The 12,191-nt window shown below is 37.7% G+C and overlaps 1 protein-coding gene across 2 annotated transcripts in view; it reads right to left on the bottom strand.

Moving 5' to 3' along the window:
• Positions 1-367: 367 nt before the first annotated feature.
• Positions 368-12,191, bottom strand: part of LOC131150840 (probable magnesium transporter NIPA9) — a 30,853-nt gene continuing 19,029 nt past the window's right edge. For both annotated transcript variants that reach the window (XM_058101843.1, XM_058101844.1), the window contains 5 exons: positions 2,989-3,045; positions 2,804-2,862; positions 1,484-1,604; positions 1,151-1,299; positions 368-911 (listed from right to left, as the gene is read on the bottom strand). In XM_058101843.1, the coding sequence (XP_057957826.1) occupies positions 692-911; positions 1,151-1,299; positions 1,484-1,604; positions 2,804-2,862; positions 2,989-3,045 (606 nt within the window). In that variant the 3' untranslated portion in view covers positions 368-691. The remainder of the gene's footprint in view (positions 912-1,150; positions 1,300-1,483; positions 1,605-2,803; positions 2,863-2,988; positions 3,046-12,191) is intronic.

Below are 12,191 nucleotides of genomic sequence, written 5' to 3'. Positions count from 1 at the left end.
AAACAATTGATCCATAAATTGGTCCGACCAATCCTGCTAGGTCAAGGTTTAGAACATTAAAAAAATACAACTTAAAAAAATGTAAGTATACCATTTGATCATGGCAATAGCGTGCACAATTATTTATAATTAAATTTTAAAAATTAACTGCGCGTAATTAGCAGCATTGGGTCCATGAGTTGGGATTCAGCAGACACCATGACGTGCAACTTCAATTGAAGAATTCAACATGGCAGAGGATTTGAGTAAACAAAGTGGGTAGGCTATGCGGCCTATGCCATGCGTGCCTGTTGCATTCTAGGCACGCAGCGCCTATTGATATGCAACAAACTGCACAATGCAGGATTAGAAAAGCAGGCACCAAAGTAACTTGAACACTAATACGTGTTTCCCCAAACAAAAGCAAGCCTGTTTTGCTGCATCATTATGAGCAAGAACTTGGGAATCATAACAAAATACATCATGAAAAAATCGATATGATTCAAATTCAAAACTAACCAAGATTATCCTCTTCAATGTTGAGTTCAAATGATTTCAAATATGTAAAGGAGTAAAAAAGATGTCATAATGGAAGGAATGGAATAAACCTACTGTACACTCCAGCTCAGAACGCCCACTTAATTGCTCCTCCATGTCAACAAAATTTCAATATATGTGAACTGCAGCACCATTATTTTTAAAAAATTTCAATTCAAGCCTTCTCTTTAGCAGGAGAAGTTATCAAGTGATGCAATGTCGATGCCTGGATAACAGCACTTGGATTTGAATCCCTAACACGAAGAGACCCAGAGCGCCTCAGGCTTAAACTCCTATCGGCCCGATTTCGTACAAAACGCCTTAACGGCCATGGAAGGCTGCGCACTACACGCGTTGAACTTACTAGGAGGATCACCCCAATCATGATAAGTAGCCTGCAAATAGGATACCTACAAAAGATTAACAATTTTTTCCCTAGGCAAAAGTCTTGAATGGGATACTCCGAACCCCTGTAAGCACCTCAATCCTCATACACATGGCATGCAGAGCAGAAAATAGGGACTGAATTGAAAAACAAATGTGCAACAACAATTATATCTAAATGAGAACACAGTGAAATAGTCTTGAGAATCATGCTGCCTGGCCTATAATATAGTTGAGTTCATAAACTTACCATCCAAGCAAAAGGGAAAGACGAGCAGCTGGGGCAGTAGGCAAACGTTCGCCTAGAGCAAGCATGCCTGCAAGTACACCAGTCACGATTGATGCCACAGCAGCACATGTGGATACTACAATAGCCCTCCCATGCTTTAAACCTCGTGTCTGATTAAAAGAAAATACCATTATGTTGATATATGATGGTCTGATGCATGGGACTGCAGTGAATAAAGCCCCCACAAACAATGACAGGATCAGACAATTTTATGCACAAAGTGTTGTTACTTAAGACACGGGCATCAACTTAGTTTGGACATAATTGTAAACCATGTTGAGGGTTTCAATGTACCTGGTACACAAATCCTGTACCACTACAGCATATACTAATTGAAATGCATATAGGAACCAGCATCTTGGAGAAACCTTGCTCCAAGAATACAAATCCCATCTTCGATATTACCGATGCCATCCTGCAGTGGCATTTATATTAGCATTTTACACCTAGAGAAAATAATGAACTGAAAAAGAAGAAACAAGAAGCAAATAAGAAGTCATAGTACGTCCAAGAGCTTAAATGATAACATAGCAGATGCAGCAATAGAGGATATGCTTTTGCTTCAAGAATCAATATTTACTTTCTAGAAATGCTCAATTCCATTTCAGCGATGAGAACAACATAAATAAGCAACAGATTTTTTATTACAAAGAGAACGTGTACTTGCATTCCAAGCTTACTATCATTCCACTGTATAAATTCCTTTTTTTAAAGTACTGCCCAATCAAAAGAAAAGGGTTTTTATTGGGAAGCTGTGTTTATCTTTGCAGGCATCAACCCAAACAGAAATCAGCAGTTCTGATATCCAAATTCACCCCAGTTATTTACTTTGTTTCCCTCCAGAATGGAAAGCAGCAAAATTGCAGTTCTCAAGAAATGCGCAACCCTGAGGCAGGACCAGCCACCAGTTTACATTTTATATTTCATGATGATACACTTACTCTTCCTGCTGATAACCTTTTCTTTGTCCTCGTATGATAAAAAATCAATTCAGTATCATAATCATACCAGGGGAAATTATGAGGGAATCACCTTTTTTCATCACCTTTTTTGAGACATGTTGAAAGACAGAACAGACCATAGTAAAACAAAAACAGTTGATGACGATCACGAATCATGATAATGGTGTTTGTTACAGCCCACATGAAATAATGAATGCATCAGATTGGACTAAAAGAATGACTAGGTCTCAGATGATTTTGTGGCTAGTAAAGCTTTTGCATAAGGACATCATTAAGTGAGATTTACAAAGGAGTAAAAACTATACTTCTCTAGTTATGTATGTTCACAAAAGAGCAAGAGGGTACCATTGAAGTTCATGACACCTTACAAAAGATATCTTATATGAATCAAAATTGTGGTTGGAAGCAATTCTACAAATTTGCTCATTTCAACCACATTAGCTACTCTACAACACATCACAGACCCTGATGGATTGACTTGCTAATCCCAACTCAATGTAGCCATGTCAGAATTTTACCCCATTCGCCATAGTGAATTATCCATAACTGACAAACCATAGGCTTTCTCCATTCTACATAATAAACTTATAAACATATCTGAAGCCAAAAGATAAATTAAAAATGGTCAAGCACAGTGTCCAAGAAGCAGTACCCAAACAAGATGCCAGATTCCAACCCATATATGATTTCCTCAACAACTTCAGATTGCATCTGCATCACAATGGGAACGTTTTATAATAGACAGAAAAACCAAAAGACAAATGCTACATACTAACACTAAATATAATGTTAGGAAGACGCAACTCTCAACTTTGATATAAACAAACTGCAACTTACCATCTCCTGTTCCCTTCTTTGGCGTTTGTAGATACGCAGCCATCCATTAAGGAGTACCTACATTCCGAGGGAAATGACAAAGTGTGAGCCACTATATTCATTAGGCACTTACCAAATACCAAAGAAGCAACAGTACACATATGCACAAAAACACATATACGACAAACTTAATGAAGAATCTATAGCATTCTCCAATTTCAATGCCAGATAAATGTTAATGGATGGAACTTAATGGATAGAAATTATTCACTCAGCCCAAAACAGTTGTACACATACATACAGACAGACAGGTGCATAAATATATTCATACACACACGTGTGTGTATCTGTAATATTTTTTACTTATATATACACCCCCTCTTATCCCTTATCTTCCCATTGATGTGCCTGGGCAGGCCACAGCAAGGAGACAGACTTGATCGTCAGGCTTGGCTTGGCCCAGGTCCATGCCCAGGCCTGGCCCAAACCCACCCTGTCTGGACTAACAGACAGGCTGGCAGGGTGAGTACAAATGTGGAAGCAAGAGAAAGAATACGTGACAGTGGAACACTAAAGCAACATATCAAAACTATCATAATAGTATATAACTTGCTGTTACATGTACATGCGTGTGTGCGCGCACACATGCGTGTGTTCATATGAAAGACTCTCATACCAAGGTACCGATGGAGCAACACCTAAGTACAAAAATGGAAACTGCACAGAGTACTTAAAAAATAAATGGTTGCCGGTTAAACCAAAAATAGAAGTTTGAAGCCATGTATTCTCTAGACTAGTGAGAGAAGATTCAATCCCTTCAAAAGCTCTTCTTTCCTCCAAACCATCCAGAAAATGGTTGAAGCTATCAGCTCTATAATCTTATTTCTAGCTTTGCATCACTCAATGCTTCTCCAAACCCACAGCGCTCTTACAACAGAATCTGCCAACAACCAAAAATACCGATTATAGACAGAACGTTACTCCAAATATTTCTGGATTACTTGCAAATAACGAGAAGATGATGCACTGTTTCAGCCCCTTTTAAATATATAGCATCAGTTCACCATTATAATACCCCATTACTGCAAGTTATACCTAGTCAAAATCATTTCGCACAAGACTTCCAAGGGGAAAAGCAAAACAGAAAAAATAAAAAACAAGGAAAAAACAAAAGCAAAAAATTTAGCAGCAGAACTAGTCTTCCAAATGGTCATCATTTAAAAGCATTCCTCTCTTTCTCTTAGTTATCCCTTCCAATGATCCAGAAGAAAGTTTTAACGTTGAAACATCCACTCTTTCATGACTTGCAGTTGCAGAGGTAGCTATAGAGGCTGGTTTGCTCAGTGGTGTTTTAAATATTGTCCATGGCACCAATGTAAGCTCTGATTTGTGGCAGTTGTAATACTCTTTGCCATTTGCCTCAACCAAGGATTGACGTCATTGCTGGGGTTCCTGTTTTTCCTGAGCAGCAGAGGTATAATTCTGCCTAGCAAAAAAAAAAAAAAAGGTATAATTCTGCAAAGAATGTAGCAAATCAAGTTCTGATTCCTGTGAGGGAAGGAGGGTTGTTATTTGTCTTCCTTTCAATAGTCTTGATTTTGGACATTATTGCTCTTGTTAACATCATGTCGCTAATTTTATATCTGAAAACGAACTTGAAGGAGCTGCGAAGGGTGTTATCTCCAGCACTGGTGTTCTTCCTATTCCTGAAAGAATCTAAAAAGTTGTGGATGTCCTTAATTGCTATGGAGATAAGTTCAAAGGATAATGTAATTCATGTTGACCTACTGGGTTGTTTGTCAAAAGCGTACAACTTGATTCAGTTTACTAGCATGTTGATTCAAATCTAGTAGGCAAATCGAAATAAGTAAGAGCAGATCATGAATCTAGCAATTCTTCATTCAAATCTAACAATTCACAATTCAAATCTTTCGATTTGCAACTCAGTAAGCATTCATATCTGATCCATATCCAAAAATTCAATTTGTTCCCAACCAAGCCCAACTACTTAGAACTCTAAAATTCAACATTTTTTAATACAAAAAGCCTCAAAACCTTTTCCAAGGGCCTCTAGAATCAAACAAACAAAATCCTTCTGCTTTTAATTATCTTTTCAATTGTTTTCAAAATTTTGGTTTCTTAAAACTTTTTCTGAAGAGTTTTACAATCTCACAAAGTTCCCATTTGCTTGATTTTCCTCAAGAATAGTTTATTTTGAATCAATGGTGTGCTACTTTTACTTTTTCAATTTTCTAAATAAATAGTGTACTTTTCATTTATACATAGATGTGTATCTATGTATATTAGGGCACATGATCATTCAACTTTGATCCATTTAATGTATATATATATATATATATATATATATATTTGTTTTAGACACATACATTTATCAAACAACAGATTTTTCAAATTTGTGCCAAATCTTATGATCTGATCGAATTTTCGATTCACAAAATAAAGATGCCAACTCACAATTCTACTCCAATTTGAAAACTACAGTGGTAGGAAGGATACTAGGAATCTGCAGGCATTGTTAGATGATTTAAGCATGAGGTTGGTGTGTTTGACTGCTCAAGAGGTAACAGCGGCTATTTCCCGCATAGGTTGAAGGAGGCAAAGAAGGTGGAGAGGTTACTGCAGAAGTTGGCTAATTTTTCAACTATGAGCTAGAAAACGGCATTAGTGTGGGGCTAACAGGTCTTTAAATTGAAGATTTGAGCTGAAATGTTAAGTGTATGGGGGGACCCAATGAAAATGTCATAAGATTAGGCAACTGATTCTCAAAGCATCTTGATGTGGTAATAATTCAAGGGTCTTACATAGATGTGGAGAGTAGGATTTTGGTTCAAAGTTTAGGGTATCCTTATTATATTAGACACTAGGATTGGTAGTAGAATCAAGATGCTTGTGGGGTCATCCTTCATATTTTATTAAACTAGAGGTTATGGGTATGGTAGTGGAGGTCCAATTTTGTTTATGGTCCTAGCCGTCCTTTTCCTAGGAGTTTTCTTTGGGAGGGATTGTTCTCTATTTTTGGGCGCTTTTCTTCTTTTGGGATGTGGGGCAACTCTTATTCCATTAGGCTCTCACATGAGAAGTGAAGAGGTCCAATATGAGAGGCACTGATGAGTTTAATAGGGACCGTGATTTGAGATAAATACAGTTGAACAATGCTCAGTTTACCTAGTCGCATGGGCAATATGTTGCAACTCGCATTGATAATTTTTTGGTTACAAATGAGTGAATGCTTTGCCTAATTTTTCTCAAGAGGTTTTACCTAGGGTGGTATCTGATAAATATACCATAGTTCTGTAGAAATTAAGGTAGGAAAAAATGTTGCAGAACAGAAAATTACTTCAAGGCACGTTACAATGTTGTTTTCCTTAAAACGTTATTTGTCCCCCCCCCCCCCCAACAAAAACCAGATTGGTGTGTATTAAGTCAGCAAATACGTTTCTATGATACAATGAAACCCAAAATATAATCTGATATCAGTTTGCGTTATACACAAACGAAAACTGATCACAAACACCCTTAGAGTAATCTGAACAAATTTTTGGAATTCTATTTCTGTAGAAAATAGAATCCAGATTTGAAAAAGATATAATTTGTGGAAGCTTTTTGCAAGAAAGAGAATGAGAGAATGATGAATTTTCTGTATATTTCGTGAAGTTACTTCTGTCTTTATATAGAAAAAATTATGCCTTTTTCGAAAGATTGCATCTGTTAAAATCGCAAAGCAGATTCGACCTAGTCGCACCCGGCGTCGACCTGGTTGAGCCTGGTTGCGCCCCTGGTCGAGACTCTTAGGAATTCATGTTCAATCGATGATACCATCGACCAGGTCGCACGTGGTCTCCTGGTCGCCCCACTTGGTCGCACCACTTGATCTTAAAAAATTTAAGATTAATTTTAAGCCATCCGATCATGATCAACGGTCACAATCTCGCAACGATGCAAGTGTGCAAAGTGCTAAGTGCTTGAAGTTCTTGAATTAAGCTCAAAGAAGTTAGAGCTCATTTCAATTAGGTTTGAAACTATGTGGCCAAGTCATTCTACATTTGTTAATTAGTTAAGTATTTGTGTGAAGTGTGTGTCATAGAGGATGAGGGGCATTGTTACATAAACAATTTGAAGCAAGAACACGATAAGGGTGTGGAGAAAAGGTGGCGATCAGGGATTTAGGCTTTAGGAAGAATGGTATTCTTCAGGAGTTGGAGATCTTGACACGTTGGAAGGGACTTTGCTCAAGGATTAGGAGGTTTGAAGGGTTTAGTTGTTGAATGAGTTCAATGAGATTCTTCCAAAATAAGAAATTAGATGGAGGCAAAATCCAAGTTGAAGTGAAGGAAGGAGATTGTAACACTAGAATGTTCCATAGACTTGCTAGTGAGTAGTGGCAGAAAAGGAAATTCATTTAAGATGGATAATGATGTAGATGAGGTAATTAGAAATCAAGACTTAGGAAAATGCCAATAGAGTGATGATAAAAGGGCCTAGATTAATCTCTATGGTGGTGTGGCCAGAGAGACTTTTTGATGAAAAGGAGGTGAGGAAAGCAGTGAGGGTTTTTAGAGAGTTCTTTGCTAAAGGTGTGGTGAGTAGGAGTGTTGGTTCAGAACTTGTTACCTTGACACCCAAGAAATATAAATATATCAAGCTAATTGATTTTTGCCAATTAGTTCGGTGACAAGTGTATAAGATCATAACGAAGGTCTTGGCAAGTGGATTAAGGTCTTAGGGGGCCCTATTGCTCATTTCAGAGTGCTTTTACAGGAATGCTAAAGTTTGGATGCTACTTTGGTGGCTAATGAAGTTGTGGAGGACGAGAGTGCAATCATAGGAAAAAGGGGGGGGGGGTGTTTTTAAGCTAGTTTTTGGAAAGGTCTATAACTGGGTTTGTAGAGGTTCCTTTATAAGGTGTTTAGCATGAAAGGTTTTGGTCCTAAATGGAGGAAGTAGGTTTTGGTCAACAGAAAGCTCGGTTTACAATTATAGTCAAAGTGACCCTTTATCTCCTTTTCTTTCACAAGTGTGGTGGATGTTTTGAGTAAGATGGTTAGTCATGGAGTGGAAAAAGACGGGGTGGATGGTCTTAAGGTGGGTGATGAGGATGTGACTAATACTATTCTTTTTCAATCTGATGATATAAGATGCTTTGCTAGAGCACACATAGCAAGTTTTACGAAATTGTCAGGATTAAAGAATAATCCTTTTAAGAGTGGATTGGTTGTATTAATTTAGAAGAGGTGGTTTTAACCCATTTTGTGGACATGGCAAGGTGTGTCCCATAGTTGGCCCATTTCTTATGTACGTGTTTCATTAGGAACCTAGAGGCGTGTCCTTCTAAAGTGTGTTGCAAAAAAGGTATTAGGAGATTCTTTACCCTAGGAGCAAGTCCTTCTTCACCCTCAAAGGGCATATTACTTTGATAACTCAAGCTTCTTGATCTTCTGTTCCTCTTTATTTTTTGTTTCTTTTCAGGGTCTAGATGAATATTGCTCACATTGATGAGATATTTCTTGTGGTCAGGGGACGGGTGAGACCATGAGAGTTGAGGGATCATTTGGTTACTTGGGATAAAGTTTGTAGATTGAAGTGCAAGGGTTGTTTGAGTCTAGGAAATCTAGTGCCCAAGAAACATTGCTTTGGTAGAGAAATGATTATGGTGCTTTTCTTTAGAGCCTCTACCCTTTTGGTGTAAGGTCATCCCCGAAAAATATAGGATCCAACAGAATGGTTAAGATGCCAAAGTTGGTATTAATGCCACTCGTGCGAGTTGTTTTTTTCTCAAATTTCCCACCCCTTTCTTCCTTAGGTGAGGTTTCACATTGGTAATCAAGAGAGAGTTTGTTTCTAAGAGGAGCTTGGGATTGTGAATGTTCTCTATAGCATTGCTTATCCTTGTCTTCATCGCCCTTGGAGTTCCCATAATGCTCCTATGTCTACTTTCTTTACTTTTTTTGAGGGATCTTGTTCATAGGAATTTTTATTTTTCAAAGAAATATGAATAAGCGAGCAAAAGCTGATGTTTCTTAGCATTCATAGAAGTTTGATTCTTTTCAGGTTTCTTCTAGACATGATCATTTTGAGAATTTGGATGGCTCAGAGATTTTTCATGTAAAATTTTTTTTTTGCTCATCTTAGCCATGGTTCTATTTGTTATCAGTTTCCTTAAAAAATCTGGAAAGCCAAGACTACTTCCAAACCAGTGCCTTTGTTGTTCAGCTGGTCTTAATAGGATTTGTACTATTGATTGGCTTCGGGCAAAAAACCTTCAAAGCTTTGTCTTTGAAGGTATGCTACCTCTGCTGTGATTGTGGTGTTTACCATGGAATGTTGGTCTTCTGGTTTGTTCTCTATTGGAGATTGGTATAGCTTGTCCTGTTTATTTGGAGAGAATTGGGTTTCTGCAGGGGTCAGTGGAGGATTTCTTAACTATTTCCTTTAGAGGTTTTTGGAAAGCGTGGAAATGGTTCGGTTTCGTGGAGTTGTGGGTTTTTTTGTAGTTTTGAGGGGCGACTTGGTTGGAACAGGATTCATTATTTGGCTTTGATTTGGTCTTCTGAAGGGGCATCCTTTTGGATTTATAGCAAGATTGGAAGGCAATGTTATTTTGATTGTAGTTCTTCTTTTATGTTTTACTTTTCTCATAGGAGGATGCCTTTCATTCTCCTTTTTGTGCATTTTCTTCTTTAACAAAATATCTTCATTTTTATCCAAAGAAAAAAAAAAACACGGAGGCCATTTTACAGGCTTACAATGTTCGGAATACATGGAAACTAAATAAACTAAAACACTAGTTTCCTAAATAATAATACCATAGAAATTCCGAAAATATTTTTTTTTTAGATAACATAAGTTTATTCAATAAGAAAAGAATAAAAAATAATTAGTGCGTAAGGAGGATAAGGCATCCAAAAAAGTGAAAAAAAAAAAATTACATCAAAGCTGCCTTCAAATCCCTATGAATATTGGACAGCAGAAGTTTCCCCAAAACCCCAAAAGAATGATCCCAGAAAAAGGTAAAAATGTAACGTTCTCCCAAGGAAAACTTCGGAGAAATCTAAAGGTCTTTAAAAATTCTAGCATTCTTCTCATGCCAAAGTATCTACAATGTAGCAAATACAGCACAATCCTAAAAGTCTTCCTCCTATCCTTTCCAAAACCCCAAAGTTCACCAATAAAAAATCATGAACTTTTTGCGGAGCCACCCAAACCTCATGAAAATAAGAAAGCGAATTGTTCCTCAAATACCTCGATATCCAACAATGAAGGAACAGATGACCATAAGTCTCATTTTCCTTACAACACATCACACAAATCCCATCTGATAGCCTTATGAGGTTTTCTAGTCCAAGGCAAGTCATTCGTATTAATCCTGTTGAGATCCAGAGTCCAAGTAAAAGCCTGAATCTTAAAAGGTACTCTTGCTTTCCACACAGCTTTGTCCAAATAGGGAGGGCTAGGATTGGGGGATTCTGTGAGATGAGTGAAAAGGGATTTGAAGAGAAGGACCCAAAAGAGTTCCCAATCCAAAGCCCAGCACCACCACCCCCCACCCCAACATTAGGAATATAAGAATCTAAAACACCCAAGCAAGCAAGTGAGCTCATCAACCTCTCTTTCATTGAGACTCCTAAAGAAGTAAAAATTCCAAGAGAAACAGCAACCTCCCCCCCACCCAAGCGGGTGAAAGATTGGTGCATGTTATGAAAGGAAGAAAGTCTAAACAAATGCAGTACCATGTACCAACTTTCCAACAAAATCTCACCCACCAAGATGAATGAGAGGAAAGAAAAGACAAGTAACCTAGGAAAAAACCTTCTATGGGCTTGCATGGGTAACATTGCCACTCCCTTGGTATCCCACCCATTCCTATGAATGCCATAGTTGCTCTTAATAACCTGATGGCATGAGGTGTTAAGACTCTAAAGGGAACCTCCATAAGCATTTACCCTATTAAAAGATATCATTAAAAACCACATTTCCAAGCCCCAGTCCACCCTCAGATTTAGGTGTACTAACCACCTCCCAATTAACAAGGTGATCTCTCTTATCCTCCCCAACTCAAACCACAAGAAACCTCGCATTACTGATTGATGAGAGGGAAACATATGTGGTTTCGTACATTATTAGTAGCATCATATTCAGGATTTCAAGAGATACCATACTGGGTCTTGCTTTTTCGGGTGCTCCTGATCCATGTAATGGAATAGAGTACTATATGTTTTTGGGAACACATATGCAGATGGAATTCATTTCTTATACAATTCTCACATTTGAAACTCATGTAATCAATCTCTTTTGATTAACTTGAGGAAAAAAAAATGGGATAGATCCCTGAGAAATTTCATTCAATTAGATATGGTATATTAAAATGTAATAACAAAGAATTGACCGATGAGCCGTATAAGGTGAAAATCTCAATTCTCCAAATTCCCAGCCACTTCTGTAGGGACTTGAAAAAGAGATATAAAGTAAACAGGAATACACTAATGAGAGTGATCCTATCCCCCAGCGAATTATAAGCCTCCTTCCACCCCTCTTTTCCCAATCCTCTCCATCACCAGATCCCAAAAAGCATCTTCCAAAGGATTACCCCTAGAGGACCAAGACATGAAATAGGCCAATCTGAAGTACCGCAACCCTATAGAGATCTAAAAACCTCTAACTCCCTACCACTCAAATTAATACCCATTAAACCACTCTTGGTCAGATTCAACATCAGCCCAAAAATCTTTTAAAAAATGCTTAACAAGTAAAAGCTATGAGAAATTTCTCGACACTATTCTCCAAGAAAAAAATAGTGCCATCTGCAAATTGCAAATGAGACACCTCCACCTCCTCCCTACCAACCAAAAGACCCCTAATCACCCCTAGATCCTAAGCACAAAGAACAAGCCTACCCAAACCATCCACCAACAATATAATAAAGTAAAAAGATAACAAATCCCCTTTTCTTAACCTCGAGAAACCCTAAACCAATCCCTAGGCTAACCATTAACAATTACCAACATGTTAGTTGACCTGAGGCAATCACTAATCCAACCCACTGAGGCTCAAAAGCCTTTGTAACCATCACCTTATCAAGGAAACCCCAGTTAACCATGTCATACGCTTTCTCAAATCTAAATTATAATATCCTAGAATCTTGAACATCTGAACCTAATAAGAATACCTTAATTAAACAAATGAAAATACACTCAAAATTAAGAAAG

This window comes from Malania oleifera, chromosome 3 (genome assembly GCF_029873635.1).
Source record: "Malania oleifera isolate guangnan ecotype guangnan chromosome 3, ASM2987363v1, whole genome shotgun sequence".
Lineage (NCBI taxonomy): Eukaryota > Viridiplantae > Streptophyta > Magnoliopsida > Santalales > Ximeniaceae > Malania > Malania oleifera.
The sequence above is the reverse complement of the archived record's forward strand: the minus strand, read 5'-3'. Positions and strand labels throughout refer to the sequence as shown.